The 20204-nt window shown below is 49.9% G+C and overlaps 1 protein-coding gene across 5 annotated transcripts in view; it reads left to right on the plus strand.

Annotated features, from left to right (window-relative positions):
* asap1b (ArfGAP with SH3 domain, ankyrin repeat and PH domain 1b) overlaps window positions 1-20204 on the plus strand; it is a 34681-nt gene that overhangs the window by 8436 nt on the left and 6041 nt on the right. For 3 of the 5 annotated variants that reach the window (XM_037455898.2, XM_037455896.2, XM_037455899.2), the window contains exons 2-21: window positions 4413-4485; window positions 5560-5705; window positions 6854-6928; window positions 7201-7250; window positions 7349-7478; window positions 10485-10570; window positions 11428-11503; window positions 12093-12179; window positions 12637-12645; window positions 12906-13006; window positions 13150-13219; window positions 14277-14364; window positions 14567-14615; window positions 15232-15398; window positions 16841-16974; window positions 17174-17265; window positions 17350-17536; window positions 18695-18780; window positions 19485-19600; window positions 19675-19742. In XM_037455898.2, coding sequence (XP_037311795.1) covers window positions 4413-4485; window positions 5560-5705; window positions 6854-6928; window positions 7201-7250; window positions 7349-7478; window positions 10485-10570; window positions 11428-11503; window positions 12093-12179; window positions 12637-12645; window positions 12906-13006; window positions 13150-13219; window positions 14277-14364; window positions 14567-14615; window positions 15232-15398; window positions 16841-16974; window positions 17174-17265; window positions 17350-17536; window positions 18695-18780; window positions 19485-19600; window positions 19675-19742 — 1890 coding nt within the window. The remainder of the gene's footprint in view (window positions 1-4412; window positions 4486-5559; window positions 5706-6853; window positions 6929-7200; window positions 7251-7348; window positions 7479-10484; window positions 10571-11427; window positions 11504-12092; window positions 12180-12636; window positions 12646-12905; window positions 13007-13149; window positions 13220-14276; window positions 14365-14566; window positions 14616-15231; window positions 15399-16840; window positions 16975-17173; window positions 17266-17349; window positions 17537-18694; window positions 18781-19484; window positions 19601-19674; window positions 19743-20204) is intronic. The other 2 variants (XM_037455897.2, XM_037455900.2) reach the window with 1 other exon arrangement.

Below are 20204 nucleotides of genomic sequence, written 5' to 3' on the forward strand. Positions count from 1 at the left end.
CTGTTGTGTGAGTGAAAGCTGCAGAGCAGCTCCTGAGTGCACTTTGTGGTTTGTGAGTGAATGACGACGGGTTTCATATCGAAAGCACAGTTGTTGATTTGTTTGTCCGGTGAGCCTGAGATTTTTCTAAATATACATGTACATAGTCTGTCTGCTGTTGTTTGGTCTCGGGTGTTTTTAATGATTTGTCAGTGACTCAACTCGATTTAATCATTCTCTATTTGCAGCAGTTTCCTATTTTTAACTGAATACATTTTACATCATTTGGTATTTTACATCTATTTCTTAAAATTCCACCATCCCCGACTTTAAAGTGTGTGCGTTTTTTTTCAGTTTCACATCTCTCAGGAGTCGGTAACCGAAGAGGATGCTTAGGCATCCGTGTGTAAATACATATTTTATTTTCGCAATCAGTGTCTTCTCGGACTTCCTGCCGCTTTATCGACGTGAGGCGAGCGCAGCCCAAATGCAGCACGCGTGTGGGCGAGAGCGTGAAGAAACCTGCACATCGCTGGAAACAAGTGGCGGGCTGACAGCGAGAGAGAGAGAGAGAGAGAGAGAGAGAGAGAGGTGTGAATGCGACGCCGCTGCCTGGACGCCGTCCTCACACCGCCGGTTGCAGGCACTCAATGTAAAAAGCAAGAAATGGCGTCATTAAACGAGAGTTTGGTTACTGGATTTGTCCATCCAGTAAAAGCCCATTTCGTGTTTGGTGACCTCGACGTCTCACTTGATCTTCTCGAGTCCGGTGGCATCACATCGGTCATGTAGTCACCTGGACACACCTCTTAACCCAAATCCCAGTCAGTCGATCACGCTCTCTCTGTGTGTGTGTGTGTGTGTGTGTGAGTGAGTGAGAAAAAGGTCAGCTGACCTCAGCTGCTTTTGGAAATTCTACATCCTCTCGTTTTTTCCTATCCCACTTTGAGAGCTGCAGGCCCAGAAAGAGAGAGAGAAAGAAATGTGCTTCTTCTCGCTTCCTGCCAAAAAAAAAAAAAAAAGCCGCTCCCCACCCTTCCTGCTTGAGTCACGCCACATACACTCCACAGACCGACACGCTGACCCGACACCGGGGTTGCTTCTTCATCTAGACAGCAGTTGGAGGCAAGTCGTGTGGCTTTAATTCACACACTCCGTCCCTTCCCAAAATGCCCCTGCGGATGTTTTTTTTCTGCCGTCTGCAGGGAAGCCCTTCGGTGATTGTGCCCCTTCCTGTTTTCTTCTTTCGAGGGAATTTTTAAGCATATCGGGGGTGGGGGGGGGGGGAGGAGAGTGTGGATCCAACGCGTGAGGCACGGCAGAGCCCATCGCCTTGGTAACCGCGCAGCCGAGGACGAGAAAAAAAAGCGTGTTGTTGTTGTTTTTTTTTGTTGTTTTTTTTCTTCGATTTCCTCAGCTGTCAGCGGGCAGCAGTCGGTGTCATTAGACGGGGGGAGGTGGGGGGGGGGCGACCCCGGGCGGGCGACCCCGGGCGGGACGCCGCCCGAGCCCTGGGCCGCTTCCTGCTTCCTGTCAAAGCAACGGCTGCAGGGGAAACGGCGGTGGGCTGCTGAGTCGAGGATAAGGCCCCGGGGCAGGAAGCGTGACGCAGTCGGTCATGCCAAGTCGCTCACGCCGCCAATTCTCATACTTTTTTATTCTTGACCCCCCTCCCCCCCCCCGGGCATGACTGCGTGTTTGTGTGGCTGTTTGGGAACCAGGAAGCCGGCCCCATTAACCCATTGGCCACACACGGGTCACTTTTTAAGGGGGTTTCGGACAATGGAATAAGAAACTAGGGCTGTGAGGAAATAGTCTCTTAAGCTCCAAGTGGACCTAAGACAAAAATATTCTATTTTGTCCTCAGTTGTCAAATGGATCACGGAATAATAAAATCTGTTGTCTTTTATTTGAAATTCTGTTCATCACAGAATTACACTTTTTTTTTTTTGTTTCATAAATGAACATTTATTTAAAACCATGTTTGAGCAGGACAAAATGCCAGAAAGGCCTTTTCTGTCCGCTCATTAATAACATCATTTATAACATCATTTATAGACATCATTTATGACATCATTTATGACATTTTGTGAGGTTTAAAGGGCGTTTATGGCCGACCCATTTCTCTGCAAAATCCGTACTCGCCGAGGCACCGCCACTTTGCCTCCTTAAATCTGACCCTTGACCTTTTTTTGCTCCGTCTCTGACCGACTTCTCCTAAAAGCATTCTGACGCTGACACGTGGACTAACAAATAACAAAATGTACTTTGGTGTCACTGCTCACTAAACAAATGGTCCACATTCATCACGACGAGCGACCTCCGATGTTTTGGCACCGTCGGGCTCCTCGTTGTTTCCTGGCTGATTTAAAAAAAAAAAAAAACTAAAAAAAAAACATGTGACGATATTCAATAGCCCTCTAGCTTTTTTGGAGAGCTGCGCTTGGATGCGTTCTTGCCAAAGGGCTTTGCAGAGAATGTTCGCCGTGGACGTCGCTCAGAGGTGGATTTCTTCTCTCGAGAGACGACGCCTTCCACAAACCACAGTGACATTCTGCACCTCTACCCCTGAAATGGCGCCGGCCAACGTGCAGACGCTTATTGTTTATCTTCCCACCAATTTTTTTGCTTGCGCCCCGGAGCGGCGTTTTAGCGCGGTTTTTTATCATTTCATCCATTCCTGGTTTTCATGATCGGAACGATCGTCGTCTGCAGACACGTCACACACCGGTCCAGATCATTTCACTGTGAGCTCTTTTTTTTTTTTTTGTTGGCACGAGCCCGTGTGGGCCTCCGTGGAGCCCAACAGACACGGGGCCTCATAACGAGGCGCCGTGGGGAAGTCGCAGGCAGCGGCGTCTGTTCCCATGTGCTCGTGGGCCCGGGGCTGGAGGGGGGGGGGGGGGGGGGGTGGATCAAAGGCCTCAGCCCCGGCAGAAAAGGGCCCTGCGGCGGCACAACTACTGCTGCCATAATATGGGTGGGGGGGGGGGGGGGGGGGGGGGGCGGGATGAGAGCCATTTAAAAGTGTCCAGCGGAGGCCGAGGACGAGCTTAATTATGCTGTGAAATTCAATTAGCCTCTGTTGTGTGCGCTCCTGCTTTTAACCACCCGGCCTCGATGTAGCGGCGCTTTTTGCCGTGTGTTTATCACTATTAGGGGCGGACGCGGCAGAGTTATGGTCGCATTCCCTCTGGTTTACATGAACTGCATGTGTAATGATCGCACTGTCAGATTAAATTAGGGGTAAGGAGGTGTGGGTTTGTGTTGTTCTTCAGCAGTGAAGGAAATGCGTTGTGCGGAGGTCACACCAGACGTTTCTTCACATCGTTGCTGAGAGATGAAGGAACGCTGGAACCTCAGCGTTGCTGCGTCCTCCGCTTTGTGAAGGTCACGAGGGGCTTGTTGTTGGGCAAATCAAACCACGTTTTGGAGTTCATCGCCGCACTGTGAACATTGTTGCAAAAATGACAATTCTTCAACATTATTTCTTATTCAGTTTCTTTTTGCTGAAAATCAAACAATTGCGAGTTCACCAGATAATTTGATAACGAAGCAAACTCGTGTGGCTCCAGAACAGAGTCCAGTGTTTATTTTATCTCCAACAACGCACCACATTCATAACGTGAAGGTCGCTGATGGAAAGTTAGTCCAATATGAAGTTTTTTTTTATTTAAAAAAAGGGAGAGAAATACCCCAAGTTAAAATAAAGAACTAAAAACTTTTCAAGGCCATGACATGGAAAGAAGTGCAATAACTTTTAGTTAGGAGAACTGCACCGAGGAGGTAACGGGAGGGAATTTAATGAAAATGTTTGGAGAAGGTTGTCATAAGACACCCGGAAAAAAAGAAAAGACTGTAAAACACAAAAGGCTTTTACAATAAAACGTCCCTGTGTTTGGGTTTCAGGCCACAATGAAAGCATGCAGCATGCTCGAATGCGGTGTAACATCAGACGTACTCTGCAGTAATAAGAGCACATGAGGAATTTTCCCTGTTGCGTAGCTGTTTTTTGTTTTTTTAAAGGGGGGGGGGGGGGAGTGACGAGTAAATCCAGTTTCAAAAGGTCACGCGAGCCGCGGCTTTTCTCTAAAAATAGAAATGCGTCATTGTTAAATGTGTTGTGATCGAGGAAGTGTTTACATTCTGTTTTGCATTGGTCAATAATTTTAACTCCCTGGTGCTTCTGCCTGTTAAGGGAGGACGAAGGCCTCTGCCCCAGCGGTCGGCAGTGAGATGAGGGTCCGTGCCACGCTGGGGTCTGGCGCCGCGTTGTTAGCGCCGTGCATCAGCCCAACGCGGCGTGCGCGCCCAGCAATTCCCTTTCATCCCTCACGTCGGCCGTCTCTTGTCCAGTATTTTGTTTGAGAGGAGACGGTTTTAAAAGAGGTTTTAACAGCGTCGCCTCCTCTCTTTCTTCTCCCCCCCCCCAGGCTTTGGATCAGGACCGAACGTCCCTGCAGAAAGTGAAGAAATCCGTGAAGGCCATCTACAGTTCAGGACAAGGTGAGACTGGACGGGCTGCGGCTTATTGTCGCCTTTGTTCTCACAACCACCCCCCCCCCCCCCCTTCTCCTCCTCCCGAGGAGAGCCCAGTCGTTTCTTAAATATCTTTAATAAAAGATGAGGATTGAATTTTCCTTTGTTTGGGACAGATGGCGTCCTGTGAGAGCAGCACCTGAGTTTGTTTTGTTTGTCGCAGTAACTTTCCACCCAGTGTTCTTTTGAGAGGGGGCCTCCTCCCTGGAAAATTGACAGTTTCAGATATTTTCTTTTCTTTTTTCTTTTTTTTTTCCTTCCTTCTCATTTTGACTCTCGGGATGAGAGACTCGTGACAACAACTGAAAGGACTCTTTAGTCCCCTGTAGCAGTTGTACGATAGTCATTTACTTAGCTACAAATAGGAATCACAATGTGATGTAGTTTCACTATATTATCCTTACAGAGAGGACACAACCTCCTTTGTCTCCAGTGTCACTGCAACCCCGATCAGATTTCATTTGAGAGTTCACAGTGGCCGCAACGCTTTGCAGGCTGCACGTGTCACGTGACCCCCCCCCCCCCCTCACTTAACGACAGGGACAGATGGGTGCCTCTGTTTGACTGACGGCTCCTGCAGCGCCTCACCGGCCCAGAGACCCACACATCGCGTTATGTTGACACGTGGATGACTTAGTACAGTCCAAATGTTTAAACTGGAGCAGCTGGTTCTGGATCAGAAATCACGGGTTCGGGTCACATGTGTCTGTTGGTGGATCGCTTGTGTAAAAAGGAGAACCACATCTGTGTTAATATGAACACAACAGGGAGATCTTAGATGACCAATTCCACTCTGTTGTTTAGAACGAAGAATGACGTTTCCTTCCTTATTCTGGGGAGATGTTAAAGTTCTGAGTCACTAGTGAATTAGAAGTATGTGGAAATCCTCTGATGGGATCAAGTCAACTTTGTCAAAATGTAATGCCGGGCTTTTGGTCCTTGAAGGTTTTGTTCGGTACCCGTTTGATATTACGCCACGAGCACGCCGCGTAGCCGTGCTAATCCCCGTGACCTGACCTCTCTGTCCCCGACCCCCGGCAGACCACGTCCAGAATGAGGAGAACTACGCTCAGGCCCTGGACAAGTTTGGCGGCAACTTCATCAGCCGGGACAACCCGGACCTGGGAACGGCCTTCGTCAAGTTCTCCTCCCTCACCAAGGAGCTGTCCGCCCTGCTGAAGAACCTGGTGAGTTCCACGCGCCGCAGACAAATCCTCTCCCTCGCTTCCTCTCGTCCGTAAAGTGGCTTAGGATTTGGGTTTAAGGGCTGGGATTAGGATTATGGGGGGGTTTTTTTTAGGAGGAAGCGGAGGAGGTGAAGAGGTCGTCGAGTAGTGAAACCGGCGACCTCGGGGGTTTACAAACCGCGCGGTCGGGCGGTACAGCTCGACTGCGGCCCGTTTCCTGCTGAAAAAGCGTCTTCTCTCCTTGTTTCCCCCCTGACGTTCCTGTTGAATAATGCGTCCTGTTTGACTGCTGCGGGAGTGATTGTTGTTCCAAGAGGAGCCCGGCGCTCTTCCTCTCTCGTCCTGTGCTGCGTCCTTGCTGACAGCGAGATTAGACTCCTGAAATACGTGTGTGTGTGTGTGTGTGTCCATAAAAGCTTCCTAAATCAGCCACCTGTTGACGCTACCTGCATGTTGCAGTGAAACTCTGCTGTCCCCACCCCCCATGTTTTATTGAGTGTGTTTTTTAGACTTCAATTCCCTCCCACCCCCGGTGTGCGAGCAAATGAGAAATTGACAAATAGTTCGTGCCCTAGATGCCGCCGGCCAGCGGTATCGACTTCTATCGATTTGATTGACACATTTGGCCTTGTCCCTTGTTTTCGTCCGGTTTACTAGAAGAGGTTCGGCTTCCGGGACGTCCGGCGGCCGGCCAAGTGCCAGATTGATTCCGACACCGGCCGTACGCAAGACGGGGCACTTAAGAAGCACATTACCGGCCATTAGGCGCAGTTCACTCCCCCCCCCCCCCCCCCCCCCCCCCCAGAGCGCCGCCTGCGTGGCCTCGGCCAACAACAACAGGGACTTAAATGCTTAGCGCTGTAGTAGATGACCTTGCCGATCTTCACGATAACAGCTGCTCAGCAGAACCGGGGCGACCCCCCCCCCCCCCCCGAGCTGTTGGCGGCAGGCTTTTCTTCAATGGACCAGCAGCGCGCACCTCTGCATACAAGCCAGATCTGTGTGGAGCCGGAACACGTCACTTATTTCAACACTGCGGATCGATCATGTGTGTTTTTATCAAGCTTTCAGCTACACGCATACCACTGCTCCACTGTAACACCCCCCCTCCCCCACCCCCCCCGCCGTGTTCTCTGTGTGTCCTCCAGCTGCAGAGCCTCAGCCACAATGTGATCTTCACCCTGGACTCGCTGCTGAAGGGCGATTTGAAAGGCGTGAAAGGGGTAAGAACGCTTTCTTTCCCTCTCTCTCTCTCTCTCTCTCTCTCTCTCTCTTTATCCATGTCTCTCGGGCGCGGGGGGGGGGGATATATGCCTCCTCAGCACATCTCTCCATTAACCTCTGTGTGATGAGTGTAAGGCGAGAAGCGACCAGAGAGACTCTGGCGCTGTGAAACTGTAAATCCGGCAGAGGTCCACGGTACGAGAAAGAGGCGTAATCAGTGAGCTGATGCTAGTCCCCCCCCTCCCCATCCCCCCCCCGTGTGTTTCTGCAGGACATAAAGAAGCCCTTCGACAAAGCATGGAAGGACTACGAGGCCAAGTTGTGAGTGTGATAATCAGCCGCGCATTTTCACCGACCAGCTGGTCACGACCACGTGGCGTTGGAACGGACTGGTAAATTGTCCTCTTCCCCTCCGCCAGCACGAAGATCGAGAAGGAGAAGCGCGAGCACGCCAAGCAGCACGGGATGATCCGCACCGAGATCACCGGCGCGGAGATCGCCGAGGAGATGGAGAAGGAGAGGCGTCTCTTCCAGCTCCAGATGTGCGAGGTAGGTCGTTTGTTGTAGGTTGCGGACCTATTTTTTCGGGGTCGAGCGAGAGCCAGAGAGGCCCGGGCGGGTCAGAGGTTAACTTCCCACGGTACAACCACTGCGTGCTGCCCCATTATCCCCTTTCATGATGGCGTCTCATTGGGCGTCCCAAAAATAAACCTTGGAGTTCATGTTTTGTTGTTTGCTGTCAACATCTGTACGTTTTGGACATGATGTAATGTTGCCTTCAGGGCACACATTTCAAGTGGATCGCTGTTTTTTTTCTTCTTCTATGGACAGTCAGGATTGATTTCACTGTATAACCTCTGAAAAGTGGCACCTTTTATGACTTGTGTCACCTCGAACCGACCTCCCTGCCTCGTGTTCCCTCTTCGCAGCGCCCATTTACTGAAACCCAATAACGTGAAATATATGTAAAGTCCTCTTCACCAGCTGCTTTTAAAGGAGACCTTAAGCTTGAGATGACTTTTTCTCTCTCGGACGATTTGAATAATTTATAGAAACTCTTGTGCAGCTTCACATGTCGGGGGGAGAACTGCAGGAAATCATGAACAAGCTATTTTTAACAATGATTCTGTGTCAGTGGATGTGATTTAGAAAATACAGCACAAAACCCCCCTTAATGGTCACAAGTCAGACATTTGAGCAGCTCGTACTTTCAAGTGTTTTCAGATGTTTCTGTGAACTCGTTATTTTTTAGTTTTCTTCGGTATCAAATAGTTAAAGAACTCTGACAGCTTGAATAAAGTGTAAAACAAATGTGAGGTCTTTACGGGCCCAAGAGGATCAGAACAAACTGTAAAAAGTCACTCGGCTCTGCCAGAAAAGCCTCTCTGCTGGTGGGCGGCGACGCCCACGCCTCGCTCGCTGTTCTATCCCGCCAGGGTCCTTTACTCCGATTACATAATGGACCAACCACTGCTGTTAGTTGTGTGAATTATTCAGCGCGGAACTTTTTTTCGTGCCCTTCAACGCTGGTCCTGCCTCTTCCCAGCGGCGTTTCCAAGAAGCAAAGTACAGTCGGTGGCGTTGATTTAAAAGCGAATCCACCAGAACGAACGTGAACCGTCGGCGTGAATCGCTCATCGTTAGCGTTAGCATTGGCTTCCTGGTTAATTGGAGTCCAGATGTGATCTTAAAGGTTCCCCTCTATGCGCAGCGTGGCGGGCTTGTGTCTGATGGCGCTTCGTTGGGTCCTCACAGGACTGCACGGGTCGTCTGAGCAAGTGCCTGCCGGCGGTCTCGGGGTAAACACGTCGAACAAAAGGCCTTTTGTGGTTTCCTGAGGCAGCCTCACTGTAAACGGTAGTTAGATGACTGTGTGTTTTTGAAGAATTCGCCTACAAAAAGCAGTAAGAGGGTTCTGTTATAAGTGCTTCTGTTACTCTTTAGGGTCACCGATTTTACCCCCCTGTCTTTTTTCTCTCCATTTAATTTAATTTCCTTTATATAATGTATTCAATATATATAGGATTGTATTGAATAAATCATCTCACCATTATCCAATCCAGCAGTTTGAGTCACCATCAAACCAATAAGCAGGTCCTCATTCCATATTCCAGATAGTGAGTTGTATGTCACTAAGATACTAAAAGAGTTCAAATTATTACCGCAAGTTTAATCAATCAACCATTTGATGACAAGTGGGTTCTGGATGGATTTGAATTTTTTTTTAAAGTAAAATGGCCAAGAAATAGTTTCCAGCATTTTTTATACTTTATTGGACTATTTCTTGACTAAATCTGTAACACATTAATAACAAAACAATCAGCCGTCAACTAAATCATTTTTGCAGCCTCACACCTTTAATCTGACCTAGTTTTTGCGATGCGTAATCCACAAAGCTTTGTGATGGTCCTGCGTTTCAATGATTGTTCTTCTTTTTGGGGAAAATAAGATGCTCCACCAATACCAAGAAGAACATCTAATAACCACAAACATCACGGATCAGACAGTCATCATGGTTGTGTGTGTGTGTGTGTGTGTGTGTGTGTGTGTGTGTGACTCAGTGGTACAATCTGTTCATCCCACTTAACCTCATTTCTCTCTATGTATGTGTGTGTGCACCCCCTCCCCCCCCCCCCCCCCCCCCCTCTCTCTCTCACCCTTCCGCGTCACCCAATTACCAGATTGCAGGATGCTCTCACTCTCCTCACCGTTTTTTTTCTTTTCACCCCCGAGCCGCCGGTGAGGCCGAGTTGAAAAGTCGGGTGCTCAGCAGCCGCTTTGTGTCACACAAAAGAGCCCCGGAAACGCTGAACCCACACGGGGCGCCGGCACAAAATGGGGATTATCTCCCATCCATCAGGCTGCGTCAGCCGGGTCGAAGGGGGCGACGCATGCGCGCGCACATATATATATACACGCGCGCGCACACATGCAGAATGCGCTCATGCGTACGTTACACACACACACACAGACACACACACACACACACATGCATGTGAGGAGCAGATCGCCGCGTTGGCTTCGCAGAGCTTTTGTGTCGCAGATTAAATTCGGCTGAAAGCGGTCCCTTTTTTTCCCGCCGCGCGTCTTTTCGTAAATCTCCGCGGATTGGCACGCTGCGGGATTATTTTAGATTAAGATCCTCTGGTATTGGTTTTGTTTCGGAGGGAGCCCTGTCTGAAGACTCCTCGTTTGTTTTGACTCTCGAGACACCCAGGCCGAGCCGAGCCGAGTCCGGTTTACAATGTGAAATAATCCCCGTCCTCCTCTCTGACCTTTCATTTGGATCGTGGCACTCTCGATGGTGTTTTTCTCGTTCTGCAAGTGTGTTTACCCGTCTGGTCCCCACTCCCGCAGTGTCAACGCAGTCTCGTGCATCAAAGCCTTCCACGAAGCGCTTATTATCATGAGGAAAAGTGTTCTCTCTCTCTCTCTCTCTCTCTCTCTCGGTGTTACAGCTCTGCCACGTTGTGCATCATTAAACTAAGAAAACAAAACAATCACACCCTGACTTTTAACCTCTGGCTGAGCTGTGCAACTCTCTTTGCTTTGCAGTACCTGATCAAAGTAAATGAGATCAAGACCAAGAAAGGAGTGGACCTGCTCCAGAACCTGATTAAGTATTACCACGCGCAGTGCAAGTAAGTACCACCCTAATCCCCCCCCCCTCCCTCCCCCCTGGAACCCCGAAAGTGTGAAGGTCCCCCGCTGTGTTCACCCCACCCAAATTATACATTTATTTCAAAACACAGCAAACGGTTGCATCTTGTTCCCTCTTTTTTTTTTTTATCCCCTCTATGAGTCACCGATCTTTTGGGTGCAGGGCCGTGTGTACAGGCCTCATGAATATGCACAGGTCGTCATACAGATGTGTTCTGACAGCTGTGGGGTTTGGTGGGTAAATAAGTGGGCGCCTCCCAGTGCCAGAACCGCGCGGCTCACAAACCCTCCGCGACAGAATGACACATTTTTCTCTCTGCGTTGCTAGGCCCCGTCACAACACCGGGAACAAAACAATATGTTCCCTCCCCCCACCCTCAAATCAGTCCAACCTGGGCATTGACGCCCCGAAAAAAAAAAAGCTGCAGTGGAGCTATGAGCAATGCGTGGAGAGGGACGAGATTAAAGGCTCTCGGACAGAAGGAAGAAGACTCGATAACCTCAAAAGTTAACAGAAATCCTCTGTCGTTGGCGGCTAATGAAGTTCTGAAGGTCCATTTCGCAGCTCAACTTGCTCACAGACGCATCTCTTTTCACACGAGCTGAGTCACTGTTACAAGGATGTCCGCGTCTCCGGGCCTCGGAGGGGGGAGCTGTACATTAAACATGAACTGCACCAATCTCCCCCTCTCTCTGTGTGTGTGTGACCTTCGCAGTGGCCTAAAGAGGCGCGTCGGACACTTGCCAAGTAGTGATTCCGAGAAAACGGACCCCTTGTCTCTCGTGTTGATTCCATAACGTCAGTGAGAGTCACGTGTGCTCTTCTCCCGTCCTCCAGTTTCTTCCAAGATGGCCTGAAGACGGCGGATAAGCTGAAGCAGTACATCGAGAAGCTGGCGGCGGATCTCTACAATGTAAATACGCACATCTTTACGGTTCCTTCTCTGTGTTTTATGTACACTTAGTTTACTTAGTCTTAGTTCCGCTTATCGTGATGCGATAAAGAGGAGACGAGGAGAAAAGGTGATGTCGTTCTCAATAAAAATGTCTTTGATGCTGTTTAGCGTAGCAAAGGTAACTAGCCACCCGGGTGTTGTATCAGACACTTTCAATAAAAGGAGCCCTAAAATACATTACTGGATGAAAGTTGTATGTAGGCATTATAATACGTTTTGGGAAATAGAAAGTTATTTTGTGCTGAGATTCGTAGGATTGGAAAACTTTTGAAAAAGATCAGGTCCACTGAACGCACTGCTCTTCTTTCCCCTGAATCAGCAGTTCTATCGGAATATAATGCTGCCGCAGTTATTATATGAGGGAAAGTGGAACATCTGCCAAAACTTTCATGTTCAGAATCTGTTGGAAACTCTTAAAACCTCACGAATCCCGAGACGCTGACGCCTGGAAGTCCAACAGAAGAGCTTCAAGCCGACACTCGGGGGGCCATCCACAGAACTTGAACTTGGCCGGCTGGAGGTTCATTGGTGCGTTTGTTCCCCTCAGATCAAACAGACTCAGGATGAGGAGAAGAAGCAGCTGACCGCCCTGCGGGACCTGATCAAGTCCTCCCTCCAGCTGGACCAGAAGGAGGTAGGCAGCTCGCACTCGGACTCACACCGGGCCCCCCCCGCGCCTCCTCTCTACTACTCCTACTACTACCGCCTCCACCACCACCGGGCCTCCTGCAGCACAGAGCGAGTGCCCAGTGCTGTACCATGCTGGTAGCCAGTGTGTGGTAGGCTCTGCTGGTTGACCAGTGTTGTGCCTCACTGGCTGCTCAGTGGAGAGCACCCCACTGCCCGAGTTCTCCCCCAGAGACACGAGCACGCTTTCCTCCGCACGACACATTCACGCTTAACCTGACACCTCCCCCCCCGTAGCTCCCCGCGTTTAGGGAGTCACGCGGCACGCGGGGATCGTTGTGGGGGTTGTTTTTTGGGTTTTTTTTTTCACACACCCGGTCGGTCACCTGCGCCCCGAGCCGGATCATTCACACCTCTCCCCCTTCTATCTCCCCTCTTCTCCCTTCTGCTTGTCCGGAATCAAGTCTAGAAGAGTAAGTGCAGGTGCACGTGGAGCATGCCGGCATCAGTCTGTTCTGCTTGACGGTTGAGTGGTTCGGCCTTTTTAGAGGCTTCGGAGCATGCTTTTCACAGTTTGCTTGTGAGCCCGTACGTGGATGTTGGGAGGATGAGCGTGTGCAGCGTGCGGTGTCCTGTGTCTCTAAGTGTCGTTGCGTGTCGGCGTTGCGCGTCGTGGACGCCGCTTCTGGCTGCAGCCCGCGTGCTAAACGTCGGTCTGTGTGGGTTCACGCAGGACTCTCAGAGTAAGCAGGGGGGCTACAGCATGCACCAGCTGCAGGGAAACAAGGAGTTTGGCTGCGAGAAGAAAGGCTACCTGCTGAAGAAGAGTGACGGGTAAGCAGACGGTCAATTTAAAAAAAAATCAAAATGAAAAAATCGCCGCCGTCGCAGCGACACTCGCTCTGCACTTTTTAAAGAGACCACCGGAAAGAAAGACGTCATCGGGCCTGACCTCATGTGCCTCCTCTTCTTCACAGGCTGAGGAAGGTGTGGCAGAGGAGGCAGTGCTCAGTGAAGGGGGGCATGCTCACCATCTCTCATGCCACAGTGAGTCCAACACACACACACACACACACACACACACACACACACACACACACTCTCACTCTGACTGTGCGGATCAAAGGGAAAACATCATGCGGTGAGGTTGTGTTGGCCTTTCTCAATCTGGAGGCTAGCAGAGTGGAATTGACATAGATGGGTCGTCATGGCAACCCCCCCCACTTCCCATCGGCCGTCGCCCCCTCCCCCCTCCGCCTGCTGCGCCTCGGTGACTCACCTCGTACTGTACATACGCTGGCTCGTCTTCACGGTCGTTTGCTCTCATGTGCAGCTGCTTTTTCTCCAATGTGGACGGCGGGAATCTAAAAAATTATAATTATAATTTTAAAAAAAAAGAATGTCTATCTGAACCACCTCGAGTTTAGCACAATCTGTTCAGCAGTGGCTTCAGTGCATTGTAATGAGGTCTAATCCGTGTCCCCGACTCCTACTGCACCATCAATAAATAACACTTAAATCGGTCCCAGAAGGTTTCAGATCAGACACTTATCTTTTTAACACATCTCACCGGATTATTTAGCATTCATTACTGGTTATGAATCACACAGAGGGCTTTGATTTCTGTCATCGTAAAGAAGATCCTGGTTGGATTTTAATTATTGACAGTTTGACAGATAAAGTTCACCAGTTAACTTCCTTAGTCTGAGCGATGGAGGAGCCTGAGCCCGACCCGCTCTGTGAGCGCTTACCCTCGTTTCTCAGGTCTCGTTTTTTTTGGCAGCTGAACTCTGGGTGACTCCAGTCGATGTGGCGGGAGGCCAGCAGGCCAGCCGAGCGCCACGGCTCATCGCGGCCTGTTAGCGTGTCACTAGCACGCGCCCTCCCCGCCGCTGGCAGGAGACAATGCTCAGCCCACATGTGCCAACTGGGCCCCTTGTTACAAGTCCAGTTTCTTAGAAGTTCCTGAAGTGACACGACCCTGCGGCTTTGATCATGTGAACAACACGAATCCTCTGATTTGGTTTTGAACACAAGTTGACAACAAAAACGCACAAAAGACTGAATTCTGATATTGACCCTGAAAGTGTTTTACTCTCCACAGTCCAACAGGCAGCCGGTCAAACTCAACCTGCTCACCTGCCAGGTCAAGCCCAGCACTGAGGACAGGAAGTGCTTTGATCTCATTTCCCGTGAGTTTCACATACAGAACACTTTCAGTTGCAGAAAAACTCCCGTGTTTTTATAATCCAATCTGTGGAAGCGTAACCGCTTCACGGCACGCGGACCAGTCACGTTTTTCAAGGTGCCGCGCGCCGGCGGTTGCTTCTGCTGTTGTAAAACGCAAGATAAGAAATTTGCTTACTTAACGTCCTCCCCTTCTGCACTCGACAGATAACCGGACATATCATTTCCAAGCCGAGGATGAGCAGGAGTTTGTCATGTGAGTACGTCACTCGCGGGGTGAGTCGACCTGTTGCGCCGAAAGCTCTCGCGCATGAAGAGAGAGGAAGTGACAAAGCGAGGTGCCACAGAGAATAGCTGCAGGTTGTTGCGTCCTCGCACTGATGTTTCCATGCTGTCACATCTCGGTCGGCATCGCTGTAGTTTTCATCACCGGACAGCCCCCCCTTTTTAAATTTAAATGTAGCATTTCAGAAGCAAGCAAAGCTTGTCATTCTTACCTACACATTTAATTTGTTTTTTACAACAATGTAATCCAATGTTATTTCCTGGTAAAGTTAATCCGAAAGTAGATTTGTGTTCAGGGAAACGGCCAGTAATACTCGTTTGTGATGGCTGCACCTGGCTCATTGTCCCCCTGCATGCCTCCGTCCTCCTTTGGGAGGCATCTGGCTGCTCGGGCTTCGTGACATTTCCCCATGTAATGTTTAGCATTCCATAAGTTCTCCTGCTCTGCACCATCACGCTTCCCCTCAGTTAAACAAGCAGCACATATCAGGCGCAATACGAGTAAACACACAAACGCGTCTGCTCAGCATCTGTTTTTAAAATAAATACATATACATAACGCGTTAATGATGTGATCCCTTATGCAGCTGGATCTCGGTGCTGACCAATAGCAAGGAGGAGGCCCTGAACATGGCGTTTCGCGGCGAGCAGAGCAGCGGCGGCGAGGACGGTCTGGAGGATCTGACTAAAGCCATCATAGAGGACGTGCTGCGCATGCCGGGCAACGAGGTCTGCTGCGACTGCGGAGCTTCAGGTGCGTGCCCGCTGCCGCTTGTGTGTCCGGAGAGGCCACCGAATCACACACATCTTCTTCCTGTTGCCGCTTAGCCGACCCCCCCCCCCCCCCTTTTCTTTCAGGACGTCTCCGTCCTCTTATTTCACTGTGGGCAGTTTCTTTCTTTAAAGCCACGCACGAATCTGGATTTCTTTGCAATGTCACGGCTCCGGTCCGACGGTAACGGAACAAGCTGCAAATGTGTGTGCGTGTGCACAGGCGCGGTTAGCATTCAGGACACAACCTGATCCTGATCCTCCCCCCCACATTGGGAAGCAAGGACTCAGCATTCAGGAGTGGCGTAGATATTCAGACACACACACACACACACACACTCTCTTCTCTTCCAGCACACACAGCAGCTCACCGAGCGACTGAATGGAGGATTTTATGCTCTGAGGGCTAAAAAAAAACAACAAAAAAAAACATTTCTGCGCTTTGAGAAACAACATCATTACATCACATTCTTACATAAGTCACACACGCGCTCTGTCGACCCCCACGAGAGGACGAGGTCATAAGTCTTTATGTCCTTGGCCATTCATGTGCGTGGTTTCAATACAACACATGTTCCAGATGTGGAGTTTAAGCCCCGCTTCCTGTCTAAATTCCTGTTTTTCTTCAATCAAACGCTCCAAAGGGGTTTCCTTTCTTCAAGCGATGGCATAACTGTTGCAGTTTGCAAGGTCGTTGGTTTGACTCCCGAAGGTCACGTCTTTTGTCATATTCTGGCCTCGGCGGAAAGAGGACGATTCCGTCTCATTCGATTTTTCTCCCCCCCAAAATCTTCCTCTAACAGCTTTTGCAGCTTTGGCATTAAGCGGCTGCAGAGGTCGCTGTGCCTGTGTTCGCCGCGTTGTGAAAGTGTGTGTGTGTGTGTGTGCGTGCGTGACTCTCGCCCGTGTTTCGGTGTATGACTCATTCGTTTTTGCGGCCCTGTGTCCACCCTTGTGTTCATTTGTCGGGTCCGAAACAGAACAACGTCGCCACGGCATCGGCGAGTTCACGACCAACAAAGCTTTTAAAGCTCGCTTAAATCTCCCAGGTTGCATCAGGAGATTGGGCGGTGACCTTCAGCGGCCGCTACTTCGCAGCGTGCGTGCGGTCTCTGCCTGGCAGTAGGTCGTGCAATGCGCTGCACCTGCCTCCTGCAGTTGATGAAATAAATAATGATGTAAATCAGTTCAAAGTGACACAAATTATTAAATAATTAACATTTACATTACATAAGAATTCGTTTAGACGGCACAGTCATTGAGGGGTTTCATAACAAAACTATATATATATTCTATATATACTATATAGAATAGTCATTTGCAATATGGAGCTTTTGGGGTTACCTGGCACTGCTTCATACTTCAGCTTCCATGTACTGTGGGTTATCGGGAGCATCAACACGTACGTTCTGATGTTGTTCGTAGACCCGAAGTGGCTGTCCACCAACCTGGGGATCCTGACCTGCATCGAGTGCTCCGGTATCCACCGAGAGATGGGAGTCCACATCTCCCGCATCCAGTCCATGGAGCTCGACAAGCTCGGAACCTCAGAACTCTTGGTGAGTCACAGAAACGGTCCACCGAGTGAATGAATGACTTCTCGAGGCAGCAGCCCTTTACGCCCTTTACTTATTTTCACCTGGAGTGAAACATTAGAAATGAAAGAGTAGCTGGAAGGCTGCAGAGAGCAGGGATTTGATGCATGCAAAGTGTCTGCCGTTGCGATCTGATGCCGACTTTCTCCTCTTTCTCCACCAGCTGGCCAAGAACGTAGGGAACAGTAGTTTCAATGAGATCATGGAGGGGAACCTCACTTCCCCTACACCGAAGCCCACTCCATCCAGTGACATGTGAGTACACGCCCAGAAAGAAAAAGGCGAGAACCCGATTGGCCGAGCATCCCATCAGCTGAATTCCTTCTCCGACCTCCGCAGGACGGTGAGGAAGGAGTTCATCAACGCCAAGTATGTGGACCACAAGTACGCCAGGAAGACGTGCACGTCCGCGTCCGCCAAAATGATCGAGCTGTTTGAGGCGGTCGAGTCCAGGGACCTGCTGTCCCTCATCCAGGTCTACGCCGAGGGGGTCGAACTCATGGAGCCGCTCCCGGAGGTCGGACAGGTAAGTCCCTCCCTCTCTCCTCTGGTTATTCTTTCACCCTTTCCCCTTTTTAAAATCGCATACTTCAAGCACGATCTGGTCGCTCTTTTCGGGGCCAAGATGGCCCAACGTGTGACGTTGACATTTAGTTTACTATGTTGCCTGGAATCTTGGCCACATGTGAACCCTCCTCGTCCCACGCGCTGATCTCGTAATGAACTCCAAACCCCAGAGCTGATGCAGCTCACGGCGGGTCACTGCCAGCCGGACAATTAACACTTGACACATTTCTACCAGTTGGGCGAAGGCTTTTGGCCGGTAGAGATGGGTGTAACAGTTGGACGATTCAGAGTCACCCAGATAAGCTCACCGGCAGATGGTGATCTCTCATTCTGAGCTCACACCACTTCTGGGGGGCGACGTAATTCGCGCCTCAGTTTTTCCGTGTTCCAGCCTCTCAGGGTTCCTCTCGGCTTTTCCCGGCTTCAGGCCCCGAACTGGAAGTTAAAACAGCGAGCGGCGGGCGGCGGGGACGCTGGGCCCCCCGTAAACAAACGCGGGTGATCAGACCTGGTCTGACATAAATGGGTCACGGTTTTATAACGCAGTCATGGCGGTTCTCTAATAAAGAATTAAGTGTACAGAGGCGGCGACAGAATGAAATAGGATGTGGAGCGCTGACAGAGGGAGCTGCTGCTGCTGCTGCTGTCTGCGCAGTGAAGTCTGACTCACCGATATCTGATCTGCTGTTGTCAGTACATCTGAATGGCTGCCGACAGCTTAGCTTCATCCCCTCCGGCCCCCACCTCCCCCTCCCTGCGTGACTACGTAGAGCCCTACCTCTAGCCTATAGATGCAAAAATAGATCCAAATACACAGCACATATAATCCTACATTGTTTTTTCTTTTACCTCCATCTTTAAAACCGCATCTGAAGAGATTACATTTAGTTTAGTTTTTAATTTGCATTGATTGGTTGGAATTATTGCAAGATGCTCCTCCAGAAATGTGCAAATCTGAAGCTTGATGCCGGCTGAAATGATATTTTAGGAGCCATTTTGTTTACCGCAGCTTGTTTAAGTGCTGAAAGAGACCCACACAGAGAGGGAGAGAATACAGAATGGATGCTGCCCAAGACGGTCTCACCGTGTCTTTGCTGTGTTTGATGGCCCCCTGCAGGAATCCGGAGAAACGGCACTGCACTACTCCGTACGCACGGCTGACCAGACCTCCCTGCACTTGGTGGACTTCCTTGTGCAGAACAGGTACATTTTGAACCACCTGGTGGGATTTCCTTTCACCAAAACCAGAACTAGGCCCTTTTTTTTTTTTTGTGTGCAAGTTTAATAGCGCATAAAAACGTCGTCGGCGCCGCAGAGACGCGCGATGTGCTAAACGGCGTTTTTTTTTTTGTGTGTGGTGTCAAATGCGATCCGTCTGCCCGCTGCGAGTCTCCCTCCTTCTCCTCCGCCTCGGCCTCCGTGATAAACGCAGCGGAAGTGCAGCGGGGAGGGCTCAGCGCTGCGGAGCTCAGCTCTCGTTCCCACAAGGCAAAACAGAAATGGGTCAAGCACTTTTTCCTCGCCTTTAATTTATTCCTCTGTTCAATTGTTTACCCACCACTGCTCCGTCTGCAGGAAGTGGGAGCCTCTCATTAATTGATCGCTGTGCTCATACGTGCATCGGCTCTCTCTCACCATTTGGGAAAATTCCCTTTTGTCCTTTCCCGAGAGCTGCAGGAGAGCTAAATGGATGATTTAACCTGGGAAGGTGGAAGTTGGAACGAACGGAGAAATAAAATAGAAGAAAATGTTTGAACAAACAGCCGACAAAAAAAATCCTGTTTCCTCTCGCGCTAAATCATTGGAAATAAAACATTGACCTGAAGCTGCAGGTAGAACCCCCCCCCCCCCCTCAGCTTGAAAGCTGTGTCCTGACTTGCTGTGTGTGTGTGTGTGTCTTCCCCCAGCGGTAACCTGGATAAGCAGACGGAGTGGGGCAACACGGCCCTTCATTACTGCAGCATGTACGAGAAGCCCGAGTGCCTGAAGTTGCTCCTGAGGGGGAAGCCGGCCACGGATATCAGTGAGTCACCTCCTCCCGTTGATGTGCTCCTTACGCACGTACGCAGACTCCTAACTGTTGATCTCCCCCTTCAGCCAATCAGAACGGAGAGACGGCGCTGGATGTTGCTAGGCGACTGAGGAACACTCAGTGTGAGGAGGCAGTAAGTACAACACAGCCCAGCTGGTGTCTCTCTTTTTTTGAATGTTCGCGAGAAAAATACTTAATTGTAAAAAAAAAAAAAAAAAGGGGGTTTAAAGAATCCAGAGAAATAGAAGAAAAAGGACGCGGCTGATTAAACATGGCGGCCGATACAGAACACTAGATGGCAGTCAAATCAGTCTGGCTGCCGCCTCGAGCAACAGTGACAGCAGAGTGGAAGTAATTGTTGCTGTATGTTCATTAATAACGCTGCTATGACCGTGCAGATGAAAGAAAGCCATTTTGAATGCAGTGTGCAATCTCTCATAAATACAAACGACAGAATATAACACATGCTGCCTGCTTGTTGCAGTTCTGTATACTGGTTAATTCATCATAACCAGAGCAGACTGAACCCTGCTAAAATACACCCGCAGTTCATGCTGCGCCTGTTTAGAGATTTTTATATTGGCACGCTATTTGA

This window comes from Pungitius pungitius, chromosome 19 (assembly GCF_949316345.1).
Source record: "Pungitius pungitius chromosome 19, fPunPun2.1, whole genome shotgun sequence".
Taxonomy (NCBI): Eukaryota; Metazoa; Chordata; class Actinopteri; order Perciformes; family Gasterosteidae; genus Pungitius; species Pungitius pungitius.